Source organism: Vespula vulgaris, chromosome 14, assembly GCF_905475345.1.
Source record: "Vespula vulgaris chromosome 14, iyVesVulg1.1, whole genome shotgun sequence".
Classification (NCBI taxonomy): Eukaryota; Metazoa; Arthropoda; class Insecta; order Hymenoptera; family Vespidae; genus Vespula; species Vespula vulgaris.
The window spans coordinates 1203145-1228635 of record NC_066599.1 but is presented as its reverse complement, the minus strand read 5'-3'; the positions used below and the strand labels follow the sequence as shown (position 1 = coordinate 1228635).

At 32.6% G+C, this 25491-nt stretch overlaps 2 protein-coding genes across 3 annotated transcripts in view; one reads left to right on the top strand and one right to left on the bottom strand.

Annotated features, from left to right (window-relative positions):
- The window catches only part of LOC127068892 (pleckstrin homology-like domain family B member 1), a 42904-nt gene extending 24342 nt beyond the window's left edge, over positions 1 to 18562 (top strand). The window contains exons 3-13 of the mRNA XM_051005261.1: positions 5370 to 5543; positions 5882 to 7208; positions 7279 to 8350; positions 8456 to 8829; positions 8919 to 9069; positions 9170 to 9395; positions 9515 to 9680; positions 12600 to 12729; positions 16780 to 16944; positions 17159 to 17416; positions 17541 to 18562. Coding sequence (XP_050861218.1) covers positions 5370 to 5543; positions 5882 to 7208; positions 7279 to 8350; positions 8456 to 8829; positions 8919 to 9069; positions 9170 to 9395; positions 9515 to 9680; positions 12600 to 12729; positions 16780 to 16944; positions 17159 to 17416; positions 17541 to 17729 — 4232 coding nt within the window. The 3' untranslated portion in view covers positions 17730 to 18562. The remainder of the gene's footprint in view (positions 1 to 5369; positions 5544 to 5881; positions 7209 to 7278; positions 8351 to 8455; positions 8830 to 8918; positions 9070 to 9169; positions 9396 to 9514; positions 9681 to 12599; positions 12730 to 16779; positions 16945 to 17158; positions 17417 to 17540) is intronic.
- A 1267-nt stretch (positions 18563 to 19829) lies between these two features.
- On the bottom strand, positions 19830 to 24069 carry LOC127068898 (probable glutamate--tRNA ligase, mitochondrial). Of its 2 annotated transcripts, none has more exons than XM_051005274.1 (9): positions 22859 to 24069; positions 22366 to 22600; positions 22076 to 22271; positions 21788 to 22002; positions 21473 to 21692; positions 21221 to 21381; positions 20954 to 21114; positions 20719 to 20876; positions 19830 to 20641 (listed from the first exon to the last, which is right to left on the bottom strand). In XM_051005274.1, the coding sequence occupies exons 1-9, from the start codon at positions 22953 to 22955 to the stop codon at positions 20561 to 20563; spliced, it is 1524 nt and encodes a 507-aa protein (XP_050861231.1). In that variant the 5' UTR covers positions 22956 to 24069; the 3' UTR covers positions 19830 to 20560. The 2 variants fall into 2 exon arrangements, with proteins under 2 accessions (XP_050861231.1, XP_050861232.1); XM_051005275.1 differs by having other exon boundaries at positions 22780 to 22920.
- Positions 24070 to 25491: the final 1422 nt, after the last annotated feature.

Sequence of the window (25491 nt, the reverse complement as noted above, 5' to 3'; positions counted from 1 at the left end):
TCAATGACAGATAAGTAATGATGGAGAGAAAAAGAGGGAGAGAGAGAGAGAGAGACGAATGAAATTTTCATCGAGCAAAATTAATTAGGTACTATCAGAGAGATTATACCCAGAAGGGAAAAGATTTAATTAGGATCAAATTTTCGAGGGACGATGGGATGTCCAATTTGTTAATCAAATTTTTCAGTTCACCGCTAATATAGCGGATGGTGAATTGTTGTACTTCGTAAAACGCGATTAGATTCGTTAACTTGATCGTCTAGCATAACCAACCGTAGCTTATTCATACCGCCTTCCCTTTTCGTTCGTGCTCGACTACATATTCCTGAAATAATCGGGCTTGCTAGAAAGGCCGTGCGTTGCTCGTCGAGTTCGTCTCATCGTTGAAATATTCCCTTTTAAAAATACATCGTGTAAGACGTTACGCTTTCGTCGTCTAGTCGTCGTATACTAGCACGACGCATTCACGTCGAACGTCAAAGCCGGAAGGAGGTTCCTGTCGAGAAAAAGGAAGAAGAAGAAAAAGAAGAGGAAAAAGAAGATCTCGAAGAGAATTGTTATTGAAGTCGATTTTGTTTGGGTCGAATATTAATTCAAATTTTACAAGAAATATCAATTATAAGTTTTTGATCTGATCGTTCGTTTAAAAAAAAAAAAAAAGAAGGATCAAATCGATTCAAAAAAAAATCTCAAGATACAGCGAGCATCCGAAATAAGTCCGTGATAAGACAAATGAAAATATCGAGAGAACGAACGAACCAAGAGAATAATGAAACAAGTTGATTTGCAAATCGTCAGTCCGACTAGCAAAAAAGAAAGAGAAAAGAATGTCGTGATAGAGCGAAAGGCAGCATTTAAAAGTGCGATAGAAACAATCTGCTATCTGGAAATTAATTTCAAAATTAATATACCTAATCATTCGTATAAAAGGGATGAGAAATGAAAGAAGAAGGTAGTATCCAAAATGTCGTCTCAAAGAAGAATATAAATCTCATGTTACTACTGCGATACATTGTATTCGAAGAAGAAAACAAAAAAGATGGAGAATCAGAGAGAGCTATAGAAAGAGAGAATGAGAAAGAGAATGAGAAAGAGAAAGAGAAAGAGATAGAAAGTGGTGTTGAGTTAGAGTTAGAAGGAGAGGGCGCTTTATGCAGCGCGCCATTTCTGAAAGAGCGTTCTTCTATGCACGTGCGTTTTCATGCGCGCGTATAAATTGCTCGCATGGAGGGTATATAAATGGCGTAAAGACGCTTCTCCGGCCAGAAATGAAGGGAAGAAGCGGAAGAAGGAGAAGAAGTAGAAGAAGAAGAAAAGGAGGGGAAGAAAATGGTGGATGGAGAAGAGGAAGAAGAGGAGGAGGTGGTAGTGGAGAAACGGAGGACACTAACCCAGCAAGAGGAGACCATGCTGGCTCATAAGTGCATGCCTCTTTCTCTCTCTTTCTCTTTCTCTTGCTCTTGCTCTTGCTCTTTCTTCAAGTTGTACAGCAGTACTTAAATATAGTCGCTTCGTGGAGAGCAGGGCACTCGCAATATAAATTATTGCATGAGTCAATCCTCAAAGTGCGCTCTTTCTTCCTCTTTTACCTCTTTACTTACTCATTCTCTATCCCTATCTCTCTTACTTTCTCTCATAATCGCTTATATGCACTTTCTCTATCTCTGTCTCTACATATATTTATCTTTCGTATCTAATTTCCTTCATATCTTATGCTCTTTTATAAATTATTATATCTTATTTTTCTTTTTCTTTTTTCTTGTTCTTTTTTTCTTTTCCTTTGGAAATTGTTACGATTATAAATTAATGCATTTTTATAAATTATTATTAATGTGTGTGGATATATATATATAATTTTCTTTTATATAAATTATTAGATAAATTAATTTGGCAATTCAATTTATTTGCACGGATGAATATTCCATTCATGTTTTCATGTTTTTTTCAATCTCTCGTTTTATTTACTCGTAATCTATACGTCCTCTTTTTTTATTTTTCTTTTTTTTATTTTTAATATGTATTTTCAGAAAAATCCAAAGATGTATATCTCCGATCTATTCTTTTCCAACACTTCCAAAATCGTCCAAGCTCGCTTGCTTCTCGTTTCCTTGGAAAAACATTGGGAAATGGTAACGGGGAATCATGGAGTAGTTACGAGTGAATCATCCTAATCCAAGAAACGTTTTCTAGTAGGGGAAGAGAGGTGATTCCTCAGAGATATTTCATTCTCATTTCCTTTGAAAGATTTATCGAATATAATCATTTCTTCTTCGGATTCTTTTTTGACTTGACCTAATTTCTTACTCGCTACAATTATTTTATATTTTTATACCGGATATATGAAAAATGTTAATTACTGATTTAAGATCTGGTCAAGTGTCAAATTTCTAAAGAAAAGATATAACACAAGTGAATATTTCAATGATTATAGACGAAGGAAAAAATATTTTAAAAAATGCATATTCGTGAAATGTTATATTACAATTATATAAAATCAGAAATGATATTTTATAAAAAAGAAAAAAGATACAAATTTTCTAATACACCCTGTACATTGAAAAACTTATTATCCTTCCTTCGAAGATCTAATAATCGTTCCTCGGCTCACTTTTCAAGTAATTCTTTCTTGTTATCTGACAACCGTGTCGTCCATCCATCTAGAGTCGTCTTTATTACGCAGCCCGATGAGATCCAATTGCGTTGAAGTCATCACAGTTTCGACGAGACGAAATAAACAAGACGACAACGGGTTAGAAAGTCAATTAATAAAGTTTTTCTAAGAAAAAAAGAAAGAAAATAAATAAAAGAAAGAAAGAAAGAAAGAAAGAAAGAAAGAAACGAGGACATTTACAGAACAAAAAAGAAGAAGAAGAAACTTGAATGCATTTTTCAGAATCATTAAACAAAAAAAGAATTATTACCATTAAATAACGTGTATTATCAAGTAAATATTTAATAATAATTTTATGAATGAACGTTATAGATAGAAAAACATTGCCATAATTTTGTTATTAAGTGACTTAATGAAACGACATGAATTATTGCAGATATTATGCGTTGAGTATTGAATATAATATGATTTAATATCGCAATTTTTATGAATTGAAAAATTAATTTCATGCATAAAAGAGGAACAGAATAAACTCAGGGACGAGAAGTACGAAGCTCGTTCGAATACAATAGGAACCAAAGCGAATTGGTTTGTCAGGAAGTAGCTTCCTGTTTTTAATGCTCTTTTTCTCTCTTCTCATTCTTTCTGGTGTTCACCTCGCTCATTATCGTATACATACGTATGTTGTTTGTGTTGTTTGTGTCTCCCTCCTTTTCTTTTTTTCTTTTTCCCTTCATTTTTAGTAGAATGAATAGAGCTTGTAACCTATGCACGATGCACCTTCGTGTTACACGATGTTATATGTATCTTCACATGAATCGATAGATAGATGGATAGATAGATAGAGATAGAAAGAGAGACAGAGAGAAAAAGAAAGAAAAAGAGAGAGAGAGAGACTCGTTGCTAGGTATACATGGTCTCCATGTGTATTGTGCAACCAAGTGGAACTTGTCCACCCCTTTTACCGATAGAACAATGAACCATCGAAGTAAATATTCAATGCGGGAAAATGAGAAGATTAAAAGCTTTCGATTTTATTCTACTGCTACCCTTTCGATTATGTCGGAAGATCGTGAAGATTATATTGTCAAAAGGGATGTTCCTTTTTCTTTCATCGTGAAAGAAATATTCTTTTTCAAACGATCCTTTTTGATTAACTGGACAATATATATATATATATATATATCAAAGAAATAAGAAGCATTGGAATTCTCTCGTCTTGTTTTAATAACTCCCAAATAAGCAGTATGAAAACAGTCGTGTATAAATTAAAAAAAAAAAAAAAGAATGTATAAGCTTACTTGACCGAGAAAAAAAATTATTAGCATTTTAATTAAAGGATAATATAATGCAAATTGTAGGAAATGTTTGAATTAAAGTTATTGAATTAAAATGAGGAAAAAATCATTCGAAGAAGAAAAGACATTGAAAGAGCTTGTCTCGTCAGATTCCAAGCAACTCAAAGATATCTTTCATTTCGTTTTAATCTATAATATAAAAAATAAAAGCTTATGAAATTGAAAGTATCGATCGAATTGATCCAAGAGGAATAAAAAAAGATTAACTATGTTTACCTGCATTTCGATTAAAAGTAAGATAAAGGTGTACCTGTGCGTACCCAAGGAATTTGTTAATTAATATTAATTATTTCAGATAAGAAATGATATAGCCCGAAGAAACAAAGACATTGAAACGAGTTGTCCAGTCAGATTCCAAATAACTCAAAAAGGTTCTCCCTTAGGTACGGATATATTTTAGACATGGTGGAGGACGGGTTTCCAAAAAGACTGAAAATGCTTGGAAAGGGAAGAAGAGAGAAAAGAGAAGTTGGAAAGAGAAAGAGAGAGAGAGAGAGAAAGAGAGAGAGTAGAACCCCGCCAAAACTAAATATAACTGCAGTCCTTTGTAGAATGCACTGCGATTTACTCGCGTCTTGCGAGATCGGAATACGCGCCGTGGACTCTGAATTATACCGGGCACCGAACGAGAACGAGATTTTTAATTTTTCTCTTTTCTCGGACGATTACCGAACGAAAGTAAGTGTAAATCCTCGGCTGTAAAGGCGCCGATCTAATCTTGGATATCCAAGGAATAAGATCAAAACGTATAAAGAAAAGAAATGTCTGAATCAACGTTTGCACGACGACGTTTGAAATGAGACAAAGAGTAATCGATTTAGAAATGCAAGGATTTAGAAAAGATATACGACCTTGATATTAATTATATAAATACATTCCGATAACTATGATTCAGTTGGTTGAGAATCACTGACAGACAACGATTAAAATCTATCATCTTTAGATATGATATATAAATAAACCATTAATTCGAAGAAATTATGATTTTGTTGGTTGTAACTACTGAGCTTGGTTGAGAACTACTGGGAGACATCGATTACGGTTAACGCGTGTTCCTCTCCGTGTAACGAGATGTAATAGAGCCTACCTAGCTCTATATAACTATATAGGTTCCATCGTGCCTGTAAACGGTGAACTCAGAGTTCCAAGGATTTGTTAATTTAGAAGGGAAAATAAATTCGAGTGGATAACTTTGGTTCTCGTTTCCTTTGAAAGATTTTCCCGTGAAAGAAAGAAAGTTTTTCATTATTAAAATTCTCCTGTGTTTTAATTAGAAATAGCTTTTCCTTTTTTTCTATTTTTTTTTTTTCGTATTTAAAAAGTTCTTTATAAAATGCCCTACTGAGAAAATAGAAATCTTGTGTGTAATTGGATTCTGATTGGTTGTTACTTCGATACAGGTAGAATTACTCTCGGCTCGAACAGGGATGCTGATATTCCAGTGGCTGGTACCGGAGTCGAACCCATTCATTGCGCGATCGAAAACAATAACGGCGTGGTCACTCTTCACCCCATAAATGGAAACACGGCTATCGATGGTGTCCCGATAAATTCATCGGTCAGACTTGCTCAAGGTAAGACCTTGTACCGATACTATTACACATATGTATATAGATATACATATATTCGAACGAGCCAAATTTGTCTTGACCCAAAAGAAAGCCTGGAAATAAGGGTACTTATCAAACGTTCACTTTTACTTTTTTTCTTTTTTTGTTTTTCTTTTCTCTTTTCGCGATTACCAAAGTAACACACAAAGAACTTAACTTACTCTTTCATCCTTCAAAATTTAATTATCTTTCAAACACACGCACGCACACGCGTATAAATTGTATTTATTCTAAAGATATTATTAATATCGACACATGACGATGTAACTCAACATCAATTTTATAATCCTTCTACCTTGTAGGTTGCATGCTGTCGATAGGGAGATCGAATTACATGCGCTTCAATCACCCTGCCGAGGCCAAGCAACTCCGATCGGTACTGCCACATTCAAGAATTTCCATGGCACCCATAAGCTTCTCTCTACCCGATAATCAACTTCAGGAGGGCTGTCACTTGGAAAGAAAGCCACCGGTTGCTCCAAGAAAGTCACCGAGGAATTCTTGTTCGGACGACGAAGTTGGCTTCCTTGGGAAGTTAACGAAATTTGAGATGTTGGCAAAGCAAAACAGAAACAACTGCGTTTCACCGAAAGTATTTCCAGCTGGTGGTATAACGACTAACGTTCCGGCTGATCAGATTTTAGGACACTCTAGAACGCCGAACTCATCGGCAAGAAACAGTTCGAATTTATCGAGCAACAACAATTCGCCACTTCAGAATCTAACGAATTTGGAGAGAAGTCGTTCTAACACGCCATGTTTCGTAACGTCATCCCCGAATCATCATTGCTACGAAGACAATCGTCAGTCAACTGATAGTAAGAATCACAGTAGATCCAACACACCGAATCAAAACTCGCCTATGCTCGATCACAATCGTTCGTTGCCTTATCAGAACTCGCCGACCCTAAATCGTAATCAAATACAGATGTTCTCAACGGCGGAGACTTATTTGAAGACCTACAAGCCATATTATCGGGACAATAAAAGCGAGAACGAACAAGGCAGTCAGAATTTCGTAATGCCGCGAAACTCGACGTCTCGTACGGATTTAATGTCCCGTAGTATGACGTGTCAGAGATCAAACGATTTAGATGATCTCGGTGTTGCTAGGGAATTCGACATGAGCCAGAGTCTGATCGTTACGAAAACTACCACAACGGAATACTTGCAATTGGAGAAATTTGGATCGAATTCGAGCCTCTGTAATGGTTCGGTGACGTCCAATAATCGTTGCAACAGTAACATTAGTAGTACCGGTGGTGTAGTTAGGAACGCCGTGGGTCCAAATTTTGGCTCGAATCCAAATATCAAGAGGATTCAACCACCTAGTCCAGCGTTTAACCGTAACCCCAAGTACAATGGAGAACAGAATAGGACCTATGGTCGAGTCAAGAGTCCAACGCCTAGCGTAGGTAGTGGTTGCTCGTTGGAGGAACTTCGTGAACGACAGATCGATGCCGAGAACAAACGTCGTGAGGCTGAGAATAAAAGAAAGAGGGCACAGGAAGAGAGATTGAGAGAGCAGGAGATCGAAAGACAGGAGAAAATGAGATTGGAAGAAATTTTAGCTATGTGCGCGGAATATGAAAGACAAAGTACCATCGACAAACCGAGACAGCCTAACAGGTAAATTTTACCGATGATTCTATCCTAACGATATATCCTTCCTGTTTAAACAATTCTTTTCTATTTGCAGAATCAAAACGAACGGTTCCCTTCCACGAGACAAGCGATTAGGAGGTGGCTACGTATCGCCGTACGAGAGTCCAAAAAGTCCATCGAAGAATCAACCGCACTTTTCCTTCGAAACCCCTAAACAACAACCGCCAACGAATAACTACGAAAATGTCACGGTACAAAATTCAAAAGTGATCTTTCAAAACAATACTTCACCCGGCGATCAGAAAGATCAAATCCCACAAAAATTGGAGAATCCAATGGTTCAAGATGCAACAACGATTCAACAAGCTATACCGAATAATAGCAACAACAATAATCAGGCAACCAAGTGGACGAACAATACGGGTGGTCATAGCTTTTCTAATTCGATTTCCCAAGCTCGTACACCCAATTACGAGAATATCAATTTCGATCGCGCCGGAGCTAATAATAATATCAATAACAATAATAACAACATCAGCGACGAACGAGAAAGTACAAAAGAGACTTCGACTTACGGAACGATTCAGTTGAACGGTACTAAGATTCCGACCCAACAACAAACTGCTTTGGCACAAAATTATGAAAGATTCGTCTCTTCCAATGGTAACTTGAGTTTATACGAGAACGTAATCGTATCATCGATACCACCACCTCCATCTCCAAACATCAGCAATACCAATCATCATAACAATAATAGTAACAGTAGTAATAACAACAACAACAATAACAATAATAACAACAACAATAATAATAATCAAAATCATTCCATGCCAAAGAAAAATGGTCAGCTATCGAATTCCTGTGAAATGATAGAAAATAAATTGACGATATCAAACGACGATCTTCTCGAGGCGATCGAGCAATTGTCTATGTTATCAAAATCCAAAGAAATTTGTACTACACCGAAGAGAAATAATTCCGAGAAGGATAACGCGAAATCGAACGAGGCAAAGGCTGATAAAGAAAGAAAGGAGCTGGAAGAGGAAGACAGAAAGAAGTACATCGAATTTTTGCAAAACGAAAAACAACATATTCTCAGTAACATGGATGCTTTGAAGAGAAGCGTTGCTGATATTGAAATTCAAGAGGAAGAAATCAGCAGAGAGGTGATTTTTTAAATTAATAAAATTTATTATGAATTTTTCTCTCTCTTTTTTTCTTTTTTTTTATTTTCATTACACCTTCAGAGTTGATAATAATGATTATTATAGTTGGAGTTGGAGAAGGCACTCTTATCAGCTGAGTACGAGTCTGAATCTTTAAAGTTGACACAAGAGGAGAGTGAAAAGATAAAGGTCCAGATGAGGATCAATGAACTCGAAAGAGAAATGGCTGAGGATAACACGACCCAAGCAAAATTACAAGCAGAGGCTAAGCAAAGAGTACAGAGAGCTCAACAAGCTTACGCCAGATTGGAAGAAGAATTAACACGTTCCACGGATGAAATGGGGGAGCAGGACATTGCTGAAAAATTGGCAGCTCAGCAAGATATCCTTGAGACTGAGAGGAAAGCTTTCGAGGATTTAGAATTTCATCATTTGGAAGAGGAAGCAAGTAAACTTGCTACCAGAGAGGAATTGCAAAGGTTGGAAAAGATTTTTAATTCTTTTTCTTTCTTTTTTTCTAATTTTCTTGCTTAATATCTTTTTTTTCAATTTCTTTTTCTTTTTATAGGTATTTGAGCGAGCTAACATCAAGAATAGAAGCCAAGAAAGCTCAGTTAAACAATTTGGAATCTCAACGATCAGAAGCTAACAGTATGGCGACGAAAGACGCCAGAAGTCTTGAGAGACAAAAGTTGGGTCATTTGAAACGATTGGAAGAGGTAAGAAAGCAAATTCTAATGATAACTCTTCTCAAAAAAAAAAAGAAAGAAGTAAATAAGTCTGTTGATGTAAAAACTTATTCATGTAATATTCTTTCAGGGAAGAAATAGATTGCGAACCATCAACGACGAACTCGAAAATTTAGCACAAAATTCCTGCGAAAATTGCGAAGAGAAACGATCACCGAGCAGGGAAGATTTCGACAGAATCTCCAGAGTCACCATTGACTCTCCCATAGTAAATAATCAAGGCAGCTTAGGTAGGAAGACTATAGAGTCCCTCAAGGAAATTGAGAGAAATCGACAGCTTCATTTAGCGAAACAAGGTCAATTACTATAGATTGCATAAGAACAATTAAAAAAAAAAAAAAGAGAGAGAGAGAAAGAAGGAGATAGAGATTCATTTATCTTTTAAACAAACTAAATCGATAACATCATTTAACAGGTAGCCAAGTGATTTCCGAAGAGCGGAGAAGAGTGGAGGAACTTAAAAGACGTGTCCAAGACGAAGTACGTTCTCAATGGGAAGAAAGAAAAATGAATTGTGCTTCGTTCAACAGCGTTGAATCGGGCGAAGAATCATCGAGCTATTCAACCGGCTTAACAGAGAGGTACCACAAAATATTTCGTAATCTTAATGTTAATCTTATCAAATTTCAATCATACAAATCAAGTTAAAAAAAAAAATGAGAGAAAAAAGAAATGAGGTCGTAATCATTGATACTTGAAAATTTTATTTCAACATCGTATATCGTCGATACTCCGCTCAAAATAATTTTATACTGATGAAATAAAAAAAAAAAATGAACAAATATTTGATATTACAAGGACATCGATGACGCATGTTTACCGTAGTTCAACATGAAAATTTGTCGATGGAGACCCTTCGAAGAATCTTATTAAATATTCTATATACGTTTTCGATCATCCGTATAACGGATCTCTTTCGAAACTCCTACGAACGATTTTTACGTTAGTATAGTGCGAGCTCTCGTGCAAGAATGTTTAATATTTAAAAAGTGTTGAAGTGTTTTTATCGGTGTAATCAGTGGGTACCTTAAATAGCAAGTATGATATTTTAAAAGAAGAGGATCCAAACGAGAAACAAATTTAATAGATCATTAATAACAACAAGATCAAGAACAGCAGATAATTCAGCATCGTTGTAAATATGCAAAGTTTAACAAGTTACAACAATTAGCTTGGAAAATGATCTCGACGATAACGATGACAACATATATAACGTGGCATCGTTTTAAGGAGACAGAGTTAAACAAGCTTGAAGCTTAGAAAAAAAAAAAAAAAATTAAATGATCAAGGATTTTGTAGAATGAAAGGAAGGATTTTCCTTAACGTAATCGGAATGTAGTTATGGCGAAATTGGAATTTGTTTGACTCGTGAGTAAAAGTGGAAGCCTTGAAAGTTCAAATTCACGAGGAAGGAAACCGATTGAACGTTACGATCACGATGACGAGCCTGATTGCTCTCGACAATAAAACGTTTTAGCGGGCCTCTTAACTGTCTCTCTTTCGCTCGTTCACGTACACGTATAACCAACAAGTCTTGATGTGTTTGCTATGGTGTATGTATATGTATTCTGAGTACTAACATTGCTACTCGAAGTGGGGCGTTATCATGCGATACGATATCTCTCCTAACTCGCTGTCTTTCTACGGCTCGTCGACGTTAACATCAACGCGCTTGATACGTCGTTTTCTATTCGATCTACACGAATACTATAAACTAGTATCACAATAATAACGTACGAGAGATAAAATACTTAGCATTGAGTTAAATTAACGAAATATTCGTGAAGATATAATTTTGCTCGGTAAATGTAATTATAGTATCAAGATTTTTCAATCGATCGCCATTCTATTTATCGAATTGTTTTATACTCTTTAATGTATTAAAGAGACATTGACTTTGATGAATTTTCTTGCTCGATTGATTTTTATTCTAATAAGTTTATAAATTTATTTAAGATAAAATAAAATAAAATAAAATAAAATAAAGTAAGAGAAAAAAAAGTGAAGATAGATATAAGTGAAATGGTTGGATCTTGGCAAGAAAGATCAAGAGTTTCGTTGATGGTGGATTATCAGTGGATTTTTAGAGATAAACTCTGATGAAAAAGTGTATGTTTTACGAGAAGAAAGAAAGAAAGAAAGAAAGAGAAAATAAGTTTCTGTATGATGCTCGAAGATGAACGGAAGAAACGTGGGCGAAACGATCTTGAACGAGGTTAGGCTGAGAGGGTGCAATCTAATCACTTTGTTCACGAGCAATCGTTATTACCTTGCTACTAAGGATTGGCTTTGTGAACATTGTTATAATCCCTTGGAAAATCGAACTCGCGATATCTGCCGGCGTTGTTTGTGAGTTTCATTCTATTTCTTATTTTCAGTGATCGTTTATATCTCGAAAAACGAGCGTTAGAATATTTGTATTACAGTGAATTTACTTTTTTCTCTTTTTTAATTATTTCTTTTTAATTGATTTTACTGCATAATACCGGTTCGATTTCTTTAAATTATTCTTCTAAATAGTACTCTTTCGTCTCGGTTTATTCATTTTTATTTTATTCATTTTTATTTTCATTTATATATATATATCGTTTATTATATTACATTATATTTCTTGTATAAATTTCATCTGATCTGTATACGTATATATATATATATATATATAAGGTATATAAAGTATAATTACAATAAAAATTTATATAAAAATTATTCTCTTAATAATCGTAATAATAATAATAATAATATATAAAACATATACGTATATATTCATATCGGTAAATACGTTCTATGGCATTCCTCGAATATTTCTAAAGAAATAGAAGGACGTAATAGTATGAGACTGGTAGTGACCTTGAAAGAAAGTCGCAGAAACGAGGGAAAATCAAGGATGACGGCATAGAACGAGATGCGAAGGAGTGCCGTTTACTCGTTCACAACACATTGTATGGAAGAATCAAACGCTATGCCGGTGGCACTCTGTCGAACCGGTCGACCAAGTCACTTTGTGCTTGTTAGGTTTTAATAATACCTGCCGCGACTATAGGCCTCGTCAGTAGTCTCGCCGGTCACGAGTAGAAGAGTCGTCCCAGTACGTTTTTTCCTATGCAAACCGGCTAAAGTTCACGCTAGTAGAGAGAAGCGATCCTCTCGTCTCCGTACACGTAACTTCGAAGGTAAACCGAGTCGTTCACGAAGAAACACGAAGAATATATTCTTCTTTTTCTTATTCTTTTCCTTCTTTCTATTTATTAAACAGGAGAAGTTAACGCGATCCGAACAACGAAATAACAAATTGTTTAATGAATTTTTCGCGGACGCGAAGAAAAAACAAAACGACAAAAGGAAGATCGTTGAAAAATTAGAAAAAGGAATTGTTTGATCCTTCTTTCGCCGATTATCGAACAACCTTGACAGTTTTATTAATGAACGATCGATCGTTTGATTTTCTTTCCCTTTTCATTTTATATATATATATATATATTTTTTTGTCTACTCTTTTATAGTGGAAGCGGCAGTAGCGACGGAGCAGACGGCGGAACCGGCGAGAAATTATCACCAAGCAAACTTTCGGAACTCACGTCGCCCAGTCCAGGACCGTCTAATAATTCCTACAGTTTGCTTCAAAATGATAACGTAAGTACACAAATCTTCAATCTCGAATCTTACCCGTACGATCCCTTGTTTTCCCTTATGGAATTTCGATTGGATAAAAGCTTCGTTAAAAGTTAAGTTATCTGATCGTATTTTGGATTAGAACGATTTTCTATGTTGCGATTAGAATCGTTGATAAAACTTTATAAAGATTAGCTACTTAAAATCAAAACTTTATCTACGGTATGAACGAGTCAATGACAGTCATTGACGAAATTTTTCGTAGACTACAATTTTTTTCTTCTCTCTCTCTCTCTCTTTCTTTTCTTTTTTTTTCTTTTCTTTTTAATCAATTACGAAACGCGACACGTTTTAATTAATTCGTTGTTAATTATCACGTTTCCAATCGTTGGTTCGTTAGAAAATCAATTTAGTTAGAGAAAGCTTATATGTCGTTAAGAGTATTTTTGGAATTTCACTAACGCGAGATATCGTTAAACGTTTTACAACGATCGAGACGTAAATGCAGCTTGGAAAACTACATCATGACCTAATTAATAGCTATTGCTCTGCTACATTTGCTTCTTGCGTAAGAGCTTTTTCGATCGTTCTAACGCGTCTTCTATTGTAAGGACAACGTCGACGCAAACTGTTTACTATGTAATCATCGTTTCGTCTATCTTATTTATTCAATTCTTATCGTTAACGAATGAATTCAACAATTTTCTTCTATTTCTTAATTGACATTCATTTTCTTATCTCAATTTTTTAATTAACTTAAATTAAATAATTTTTTTCTTTTTCAATTATTTTTACTTTTTTTTTCTTCTTCTTTTTTTCTCTTTTTGTTTTAATTCAAATTGATTTTAATTCAATTTTAATTGAAATTTTAATTTTTCTTTTTCATATTTACACACATTCGATGAAATAATCCTTCGTGAAATTGAAACACTTTTACTAACTTCGTTCTAAATATAATATTGCTAAATCGGGATCCATAGATCTTATTGGCTAAAGATAAATTTTAATCGTGTCAGGCTTACATTAACGAAGCTTCGATAAAGATAATACTAAATCTCTTAACGATAAAACTGTTTCTGTTTTCTTCTAATTCTTGCATAGATCGTCATATTTTTTATTTTCTGAATTCTGCAAAAAAATAATTTATAGACAGAAACGTACTTGTAAAACGTTTAGTCTATCGCTAGGAGCACAATTTTGTAAAATTAGTTCGACAAAATTATCACTAGGTAGCGCTGGAAAAGAATATTGTCTTTTATACACACGTGTGTGAATATTGCCTGTAGTTAGGATTGTTTATAAAAATTATTTTTTTTTATATTATAGTTATTAATAATTTTAATATTATAATTAACAAAATAACTACTTGATCTTTCAAAAGAACACGATATTTTAATTAATAAAAAGGAAACTTTGCTTAATTTTATAATAGCGAATAAAAATGCAATAAGATTTTTACCTAATAAATGATAACAAAGAGAGACAACTAAATGTTAAATAAAATAAGAAAATCTTATTTAACAGTTTAATCAAATACGAACATTTACAATTAATATCCAAATAAGAGAACAAAAAGAGAGAAAGAGAGATTGAATTTCGCAAGTAGCAGGCATTCTGGGACAAACGTTTTCGTCGTTTCGTGAGAAGAAACTTGCGTTACACGTGTTTCTTTTGAACAAATCGTAACTAGGCCACGGTTGTAATAACGGGGTGCTTTTCGAGCTCTGGACCAAGCAACCGAACCAGGGTGCATTAAAGATTAAAACTCTTCGAGAAATGTAATGAAAAGGTCAAAACAAAAGAGAGAAAAACAGAATAGCGACGGAATCATCATACGAGTTTGAGAAATAGGAAAATTAAAAATATCTCCGAGTATGCGTACGTCCAGACTTTTCATAAAAATATATCCTAGAAGCGATATCCTGCTCATAGAAATGTTTTACAAAATGAAATTCTTTTGTGCGAATTATATTTTAACCAAAAAAAGAAAAAGAGAGAGAGAGAGAGAGAGAGAGAGAGAGAAACGAGAAAGAATTCAACGCTCTTCTAATTCAATTTTTCCTTTTTTTTTTTTTTTTTTTTAATTCGTTAAAGTTAAAAGAATAACACTCGAGTGTTTCTAGCATATTTTAATAAAAATTTATTAGAATATTAATATGTATATTTATATATATATATATCATAAATATTTATAATATAAATTTACTATAGATTTATGTAGACAACTCTTAATAAAAAAAAAAATTACTGAAAATTCAGTAGAACAATGGAACATCGAAATGATGACGAGCAAATACGAGAAAATATCCAATTGTCTATATTTAAATGGAATTTCGAATTTGAAGGGAATTTTCTTAGAATTTCATTCGAATGCCTGGTTTACTTGTACTATTCATGGAATGCATTACTCTCTCTCTCTCTCCTCTCTATCTCTTTTGAATGCTGCGTAATAAAACGAGTAAACTGTTCTAGAAATCGTTTGTTTTAGCGAGAAAATGCTTATTCTATAGAACGACCACATAAAGAAACTCTCGTTTAATTTTACAAGGACGAAATTCGAAATATAGAGAAAGAGAAAGACAAAGAGAGAGAGAGAGAGAGAGAAAGAGGGGGAGGAAGAGAGGAGGACAAATCTTTGACGTGGAGATTGTCGAAGATATTTTCTGTCTCTGACATAAACGGCAGTTTCGATTTTGCTCTCGTTTTGTCTCCTCGTTTCATCGACCATCGTCAAATCTATTCAAAAAAATTACTATACCTTTTCTTTTTTATATGTACATATATATATATCGAATCGTCAAAATTAATTCCCATTAGAAAAATTAATTACGATAATTTTCGTAAAAGAAAAAGAAAGAAAAAATTAAATCAAATCAAGTCAAATTAAAATGTCTCTCATGTGGATGAATTATTTTCAAAGAGAAGTTAAAAGGAATAAATGTACTCGAAAAAATCCCGTAAGTGAATAATAAATCGTGATCTTACGATCAAAGTTATTATTAGCTCTTCTAATAGCTCTATTATTATTTTATTATTATTCTTTTTATCTATTTATTTATTTATTTTTTTTTTTTTCATTTTTTATTTCTCTTCTACTATTAAACCATGGAGAAATCGTGCCCGAAGCACGCTCTACTATCTATCATTATTTTATTATAATTGCTTTTATTTTCTTTTTCTATTATTAAATCATAATGTCATACTAACGATCAAAATGTCTTTTTTTTCTTCTCTCTCACTTTTTTTTATCTTATTTTTAAATCACGTCCAAAAATATAAGTGAAATTAAAAAAAAGTACTACTGGTATAATATGTAGTAGTATTGAGTTTCGTGTGTCGTCAAAGTTTATTAATGAGTCTCTGTACGAAGTGTGAGAAATTACGAGTAGCAAGAGCATTTTCCTTTGTATGGATCACTCAGGGGCCAGCTCATTAAGCAATTTTTCCTCATTGACTGACCTTACGCGAAGTCACGCTCTCTCTCTTTCTCTCTCTCTCTTTCACTCGAGTAATACGCTTGAAACGCATGAAATACTTCAACGAACGTCATGAACGTGACTTTTTACACGATTAAGTATTGAATTTTTCACGCGGAATCGTTAATAGACTCGTAATCAAATTTTAACTATCAGAATTAAATATAAAAATTCATTCATTCATTTCTCGAATGTTTTCTTTTAAATTGCGTTATTGCAATAGTTATATAAATAAATATCCTATTACATAATTAATAAATTAACTAACAATATAATAATAAATGACATAAAAAGAATATATATATATATATATATATATATATATATATATATGCAAACGCATATTCCTTTTATTATTTATATTACTGAATAAATATCAACAACATGCCATTCTCGATATTTATTCTTATAGATCATTTATTATCTGTTTTTAAATTTGAAATAGGTCGTGATATTTAATCGCTTTAGGATTACATTATATATCCGAAGAAACCTCCTGACCTATCGCACGCATACACACCCAAGCAATAAATGCGATTACATTTTTCTCTTTTTTTTTTCTCTCTTTTTTTTTTCTTTTTCATTTTTAACATAGATGAGAGATGATAGGAGAACATCGATGGAAGGGGAAAGGCTCAGTAACAACAGTGGTGGTATCGTTGACGGAAACGGAAGCCGACCTCTTTCACAGATCTCCAGTGAAATGGATACTATCGGGCCACTTCAACCTGTCAAACATCGAGAAAAGGCTAAACTACAGGTAAACGAATAAATTGTTAAGTTTATTCTTCTTCTTTGTATTTTTTCTTATTAATCATTGCAAGCAAAAAGATTATCAGATCGAAGAAAAAGTATTATCGATTTGTTAACTATTAAATACCAAAGCAATAATGGACAAAACTTATTCGATCCCCGTTATCGTTATCAGTGCACATTTGACTCATAAGACGATCATTTTTATAAAATCCTTTCAGAGGCCATTAACAAGATATCTACCTATAAAATCAGAGTCCCTGGATCTAAGGCATCACATAGAAACTGCCGGGCATCAGTTACAACTGATCGATGATGTCACGGTTAATACTACCAATTGCAGTGGGTATTTGTCTAAGATGAGTAAAAAGTTTCATCATTGGAACAAACGATGGTTCGTTTTCGATCGTAAGAGGAAGACCTTGACGTATTACAGTGATAGTAGCTCGAAAAAAGCACGTGGAGTTATTTACTTTCAGGTGTGAACGAACAAAAGAAATATAAAATTATTGTCAATCGATATTTTTTATACGTAATAACAATATGGACGATATTATATAAGTCGAAATAATTTTCTTTTTTCTTTTTGCGTATTTTATCCAGTCGATAGAAGAGGTCTATGTTGATCACATGAACACGGTGAAGTCACCACAACCATCATTGACCTTTATCATAAAAACTTCATCGAGATTGTATCATCTGATGGCACCTAGTCCAGAAGCTATGAGAGTTTGGGTGGATGTCGTTTTCACAGGAGCCGAAGGATATCACGAATTCGATCATGGCGTTTGAAGAACGAAAGGTGGAAGAAAACGCTTATAATAATTAATTTGCATTTTTGAAAGAAAAAAAAAAAAGGAAAAAAAGATAAAGATCTCTTGATAATAACCTCGGTCCTTCAATTTGGAATAATAAAATGAGAAGAAGAAAGAAAAAATAAATGCCTGTTGAAGATACGACGGAATTGAGAGAAATCAAAAGGATTATTAAAAATTGAATCCTTTTGTTATTATCGATTTTTATATCGTTCGATTAGAAAAGAAGATTTATAAACGAAAGTATACGAGTATAGTACATTTAATAATTGAAAAAGAAAAATTATAAATAAATCAAAATAAATTGTATGAATGATTTTTATTATGGGCAGCTGCTGAGACCGAGTTTATTATAGCAGCTCGCAATCGATGTACTTTCTACAATGATTTGATACAATGAAATTTCTTCTCTATTGCCATAATTAGCATGAGTTTTTTAAGCATGATTTTAGGATTATTAGCTTTTATGTGATCGAGTAAATCGATTCTTTTTTCTCTTCTTTTGCGTTCGTTTAAAAAAGAAAACATATATCTGAAACATTTTTAATATATCTCGGTGCTGCAACTTATGAGAATAAAATTCTTTCTCTCTCAAATTCGTACAATCATATATATATATATATACATATATATTTGATCTATCTAAATTTATATTAATTTGTTATCGTCTATAAGTTAAGAAAAAAGGTAAAAAAAAAAGAAACGAAAATGAGAGAAAAAGAGAGAGAGAGAGAGAGAGAGAGAGAGAGAGAACAAGTTACTTTGTCATTAAAGCAGATATATTAAAAAAAAAAAAAAAAAAAGATTTTTAGGCCACTATAAAATAATCCGTTTTATGCGCAAGTATTACTCATAAAATATGCAAGTTATAAATATAGTAGAAGTTCGTACTATTTAAACGAGAAGAAGCGTTTATTAGGGTCTCGTAGACTTTCTAGGCATTTTTAATCTAGTCTTCCAGGGTAGAATACATAGGAGGATACACGCCTGTACTGACCTTTATTTTATTATTATTAGTAATATTAATATTATTATTATTATTATTATTATTATTATTATTATTATTAAATTTTTTTTTTAATAAATATTCAAGATAAGAAAATATGCAATTTTTGAGGAACATTGTATATATAATTATACATCGCTTTTGAGGTATTTTGATATATCATTATTGCCATCAATCAGAAGTATATTTCATATCATTTGAATATTAAATTCGCGAATATATACACATTTGTTATATTAATAAAAATGTATCCTCTCTCGAAGTAAATGTAAAAATTTTTTATTTGAATCTGATTGAGATCTTCCCTTTATATCATCGATTTATATATTTTTAACATAGAGATACAAAAGTATACACTGATATATATATATATATATATATATATATATATATATATATATATATATAAGACGCATTAATAAATACCAAGTGTTCAATTTCATTGAAAATTCTTCTTGACTAATTGCTAATTAACTTGGTGTATTTGTTACGTGAATATAAAAGAAATTAGTTATATATAGGACTATATAAACTTAAGTACATATATTATATAAGTATAATAGACGACGACTGTGTACAAGTTTTCTTGAGAATACTTCTATCACGAGTTTATCACTAGAAAAACTTTCGCCCTTTTTTTTTTTTTCTTTTCTTTTAATTCTCTTTTTTCTTCAATTTACCATCAGACAGGCTGCACATAAGAATTTTATACATGGTAAATAGTGCCCTTATACATCATTAAGTAAATTAACATAATTTATCGACATTGTATTAAATATTGCATATTTGTATTTTTGGATATATTTAAGAATATGCGATTGTGTTCAATATTATCTAAACAATATATAAGTATCCGATCTTTAAAAAAAAAAAAAGAAGAAAAAGAAAACAAAAAAGTACATATGAATTTTCTATACTCAAAACCTATTTGTAGTATACCATTAGAAAATATAGAAATACAATTTGTTAAGTACTTTGATATATTTTACTTCGATAAAATACTGAGAAGAATTTTTGTTATGTATAACTTAAAATAACAAAAAAGAAACAATCAAATAATTAAAAATATAATGAGAAAAAACATCTGGAAAGCTTTATTCAAATCTTACTCTTAGTTATATACTAATGTTGCCTATCATCAGGCGATGCGCTTCCAAAATTAATTACAATATTTCGGCGCTAGATGGCGATTAAATTGAATGCTCGATCATTGACATATCCTACTGAAGACTACTTTTTTATATTCTATCATAAGAGATCTACATAACTATATTAAAATTATCTTAGATTTTTTATATTGATTAGAAAAGATCAATTACTCTGGTAATATTCCAAGAAGTTGTTAATAAATAGCTTTATGATTTAGTTATATCATAACTCTTATCGATATCAAATAAAAGTATTCGGCAATATAAAATTTATCTATCCGATGAAAAATATTTATATAATTATAATGAATTACTGATCACATATAATCTTCATGTCATATTTTATTTGTACTATTTTCATGGTTAGAAATAATGAAGAAAATGTGATATTAAAGTCAAATATATTAAAAGGATTTTATATAAAACATTATTATATACAAGAAAAGCAGCAAACTTTTGAATCATTATTAATGAAAAGTTCTTAGTTACATATTACCTTTTTTGCGTTTACTTACATAAAACTGAAAATATAGTTGAAAATATAGTTGAACATACTGTTCATTAATTGAAGTATTTCAATATGTTATGTGTTTTAAAGATTATAACACGAGCCTTTAAGCAGTTTCATCCAATATCTAATATCATTGTGTTTTTTCATGGAAGACAACGTTTCAAACGTGATTGTGTCTCATTTTTTCCCAAAATTTCGATCATTTCGACTACACTTGGTCCTTTCTAAGATAGAAAGAAATCTCTGTTATTTGTACATGCTTATTATATTATATTGTTATGCAGATAATGGTGATGAATACCTCTAAACCACTAAGAACTTTACGAAGCGTTTTCATCAAGCTAGGAAATGAAACGTCATTTTTCTCAGCAAGTTCTTTCAAGTATAATTTCAATATATCCGTTGATAAACTATTCTCATCAGTCTCAGTTAATTTCTTGTCCAAATTTTTAATAGCATCTGCAATTATTAATAACATTATCTATCAATGATTTTCACATATATTCTTTCATACAATTCTAGTTACAATATTATACCTATACATTTAGATGAAGTAATGTCAGGAAGAGAACTTGGTATAACCCATATAAACGCAAAATCAGGTTTTACAAGATCGCTTAACTTACTAATCCTATCTTGTGCCCATTTCAAAGTTGTAACAATATAATCTTCATCTAATTTAAGTATTTTATCTTTACTAAAAAAATAGAAATTGAAATTATTAATACATTGACAGAATAGGATAATATAAATTGTTCTACATAATAATACATGATTTTATAATCAATAAGAGAGGAACATACCAATTTGGAAATGCTTCTTTTACTATTTTTTTTACTCTTTCAACCAAAAATTTATAATTATTTTGATTGCTTAATAACCGTGATATTTCTAACTTATTAAGTTCTAATAATTTTTCAGGTGCTAATTTTGAAGAATTTGCATTTATCCTTTTAATATCGAACTAAAAAAGAAAAAATGCATGATATATGTGAACATTAAAAAAAGAAAACTATTTATACAGCAAGATCAATACAAAATTAAAACATATTGACCTGTTTAATCAAATTTTCATAAGTATATAGTTGAACATCTGAATTTCTTATGAAACCACCACCAGCTTGAGTAACATAATTTAATAATGCCAATGGAAAAATATTAGAATTTCGAAATGAATCGACTCTAATCCCATCTTGTCGCTTAGATAATTTTGAACCGTCGCTATTTAATATTAAAGGTAAATGACCATAAATAGGTGGCACCCAACCAAATGCTCTGAAATGAAAAAAAAATTAAGTGATCTGTCAATTATCCTATTGTAAATTTAATATTTTATATAAAAAGAATATTAAGTTTAGATACATTCTTACTTATAAAGCATTAAATGTTTAGGGGTAGATATTTGCCACTCTACTCCTCTCAGAACATGAGAAATTTCCATGTAATGATCATCAACAACATTTGCAAAATGATAAGTAGGAAAACCATCGCTTTTCATGATTATAGGATCACCTTCAACCTGTGTGATATCGTGAGCTACACGACCATAAATCAGATCATCGAATATTTCTATGTTTGATGATAGCTAAATAATATTAATAGAATGTAAGTAAAATTTCAGTAAAGAATAAGAAATCACATAATTATCTCGAATGTACCTTAAATCTAATACAATACGGTACTCCATTTCTTAATTTTTCATTGACTTCACTGTCAGTAGAATGTCTACATTTGTTATCATATTTAGGTACATGTCCATTTTTTACCGCTTCTCGTCTTAATAAATTCATTCTATTCTCTGAGCAAAAACAATAATACGCAGTCTTATTTTCAAGAAGAGTTTTTATATTTTCTCTGAAATTTATACGATTGGAAATGAATATATTAAAATAATACTTTCTATATTTTTTAATATTTTTCAATATTCTTTGATTATGAAGCATCATACTTATATATATCAAGGCGTTTAGATTGAAGATAAGGCCCATATGGGCCACCTCTCATCGGATCTTCATCTGATATAATTCCAACCCATATCAAGTCATCGTGCAATTTTTCTATTGCACCTGGTACTGTTCTAGATTGATCGGTATCCTCAATTCGTAAAATAAACGAGCCATTATTAGCACGCGCAAATAAATAATTGTACAGAGCTGTACGTAAGCCTCCCAGATGTAAGTATCCTATCAAAAATATATTACAACATTAAATTTTTACATACTTACTGATATAATTGATTATAATACAAAACGATCTTTGAATTATATATCACATGCATAAATAAATTAATTCTAAAGTAAAAATACTTAGCCATATGTTATGGTAATGCGAAAATCTACATATAAAAAAAAAGAGAACTAACCTAACAGCAATAATTAAATTATCCCATATTATCTTAATTATCCACATGCAACGTAATTAAGAATAAAAACGGTATATACCAGTCGGACTTGGAGCAAATCTCACTCTCACTTGTTGAGAACAAAAACGTTTTTGCACAAACAAAAAGTTAACAATTCGAAGTGTACCGCCATGCATTTTCTTAATAAAGTGAATCACATAAAATAAAAAGTACGTAACCTTATTAAAAAGTTACTAAAGCAAATGATTGTTATAGTATATTTTGATCAGAATAATACGCATAAAACAAAAAATTAATTTTTTTTATATAACTTTTAATATGTTTAGAAAAATGATTACACAGACTATTACACAGTATATTAAAAAAGAATCTGCGATTCGAAATCACATATCCGTAACACGAGTATTATTAACAATAAAATATCACGTTAAACTTTATATCCATAATTAATAAATATTAGTTACTATTTAAATTATTTCTATCATAATGATCAATTCAGTAAATTTATTTCTTTTTATACACACATTTACAATAAAATATGATTGGTTAATATCACTCGTTTCATTCCGTTAAAATCGACCAGTCAGAATCGACTTACTTCGCACTATATTCCACTCGGTTACACGATTCAAACCTAAAGGCTATAGCCAATTTATCGCTCGTAGCGTACGTGCCTTCAGAGCCAGATAAATAAATCATGAATAAGCAGAAACACTGTACTAATTATGTTTCTATAGTATCGGTACATGAGCTTGCGTAAATAAATTGAGATAAAGATTATTAAAAGTAATAAAAATAGTAATACAACAGATGAAAATAATAAAAATACATATGGTAAATTATACTTCTCTGAATATCGATTAATTCAAAAGTGTTTGTTAATTATTCTACTTATAATATCCGCAGCAAGCCGCCCAGTAGTACTAGTGCTATATGATTATATATAAAATTTCGTTATAGATTTTAGATAACATATATAATTTAATTATAGATTTTAGACATAATTTTTTGATAAAGTTAAATTATTTATCTGTCGAAATATAACTACCAATTTAAAATGTAATTAATACAACGTTAATTGAACTTTGAGAGAAGAGAGATTTTGGATAAATACAGAAGTATGCAGCCATTCGCCCGGTAGTACTTGCGCGATATATATATATACAATTTCCATATAGATTTTAGATAATATATATAATCTAGTTATAGAATTATCATATAATTTAGAAAAATATTTCCATATATCGCAAGTACTACCGACCCAGGTCCCACCGCTTGGAGGTTGCTGCATCTGGGGACCCGCGAGCTAACGGGGACTCTACTCTAAAATTCGCGTGACCGGCGTGATCAAATAATCGGCGTACTATAAAACGAAGTCCCCGGTAGGACTTTTAATCGCGCCCGACACTCCCGGGAGTGTTATAATAGCGGTGACTCTACTCTAAATTCGCGTTCGCGGCGTCCACGTACCAACCGAGAATTCAGGCGGCTAACAGGAGGAGGGTCAGTCCACGCTTACGGATAGCAATCCATACCGCTCGGCAGCACACGAACCGACACACGACCGGTCATTATTCGGTTTAGCAATCAAACGAAGTCCATTACCGTAGGACTTTTATTCGCGCCCGAGAACACCACGCTTGTGCCCGCCGACACAGGCGTTAGTGTTCTTCCTATCCTACCCGTATTCGCGTTTAACGATCGAGTATGAACCGACGATACATCGGACCTGAGCCGATATATCAAAATCCATGAAGAGGAGGAGAAGAGAGAGAGAGAAGAAAAGAAAACTGAAACATGCGCGCACGTGAAAATGAAAGAATTCGAAAGAAAAGAAAGAATGGACATCCGGAAGGTACAATGAAACACATGCACGTGTGAAAACCATGAAATTGAAAAGAGAAGATGGATATACAATATCGCAACAGCCGACTAAAACCAGAGTACGAAAATAGAGCTCTATTTTGCGATACTGAAAGAAGAGACCCGCACAGAAGCCCACGCCCATGAGCCCAACTCATGGGTCCCACCCGAGAGGAACTGGAATAATTAATCTGGAATAATTATTTCAATTATTACAGAGTTTTACGTTTCAATGAATAAAAATGACTGTGTACTTATTGCCGAATATACGGAAGATGTAAGAAAGAATGTAAAATGTGCGAACTTCGACTTTTAATTTGGAATTATATGGAAAAGATTTCGGAAAAGGTTTTGAAATATGCAGCCATTCGCTCGGAAATACTTGCACCTTATAAGATTTCGATATATGACAAGTACTTCCGACCCAGGTCCCACCGCTTGGAGGTTGCTGCATCTGGGGACCCGCGAGCTAACGGGGACTCTACTCTAAAATCCACGATCCGAGATGCCTTCCGCTTCGGGAGCTTCAGATTTCTCAGCAAACTGGAGATGTGTAAAACCCCGCTTACAGATCGCTCCACCGTCCACACCGTCGGCTTCAGACATCTCGAGACACGACCGGTCGTGTCTATATTTCGATCTCAAAATCAAAACGTAGTCCTCGGCAGGACTTTATCTCGCGTCCGCGAACACCCACGCGCGTGCCGGCCGTCACGCGCGTGAGTGTTTTCTCTAACATTCGCGTACGGAAGCAAGGAGACATACCCTCCCTGCATATAATAAATATTATATGCAGAGAGGTTCCATTAACTTCCGTGTAAAAATCCCACGATGATTGTTCCCTCGGTC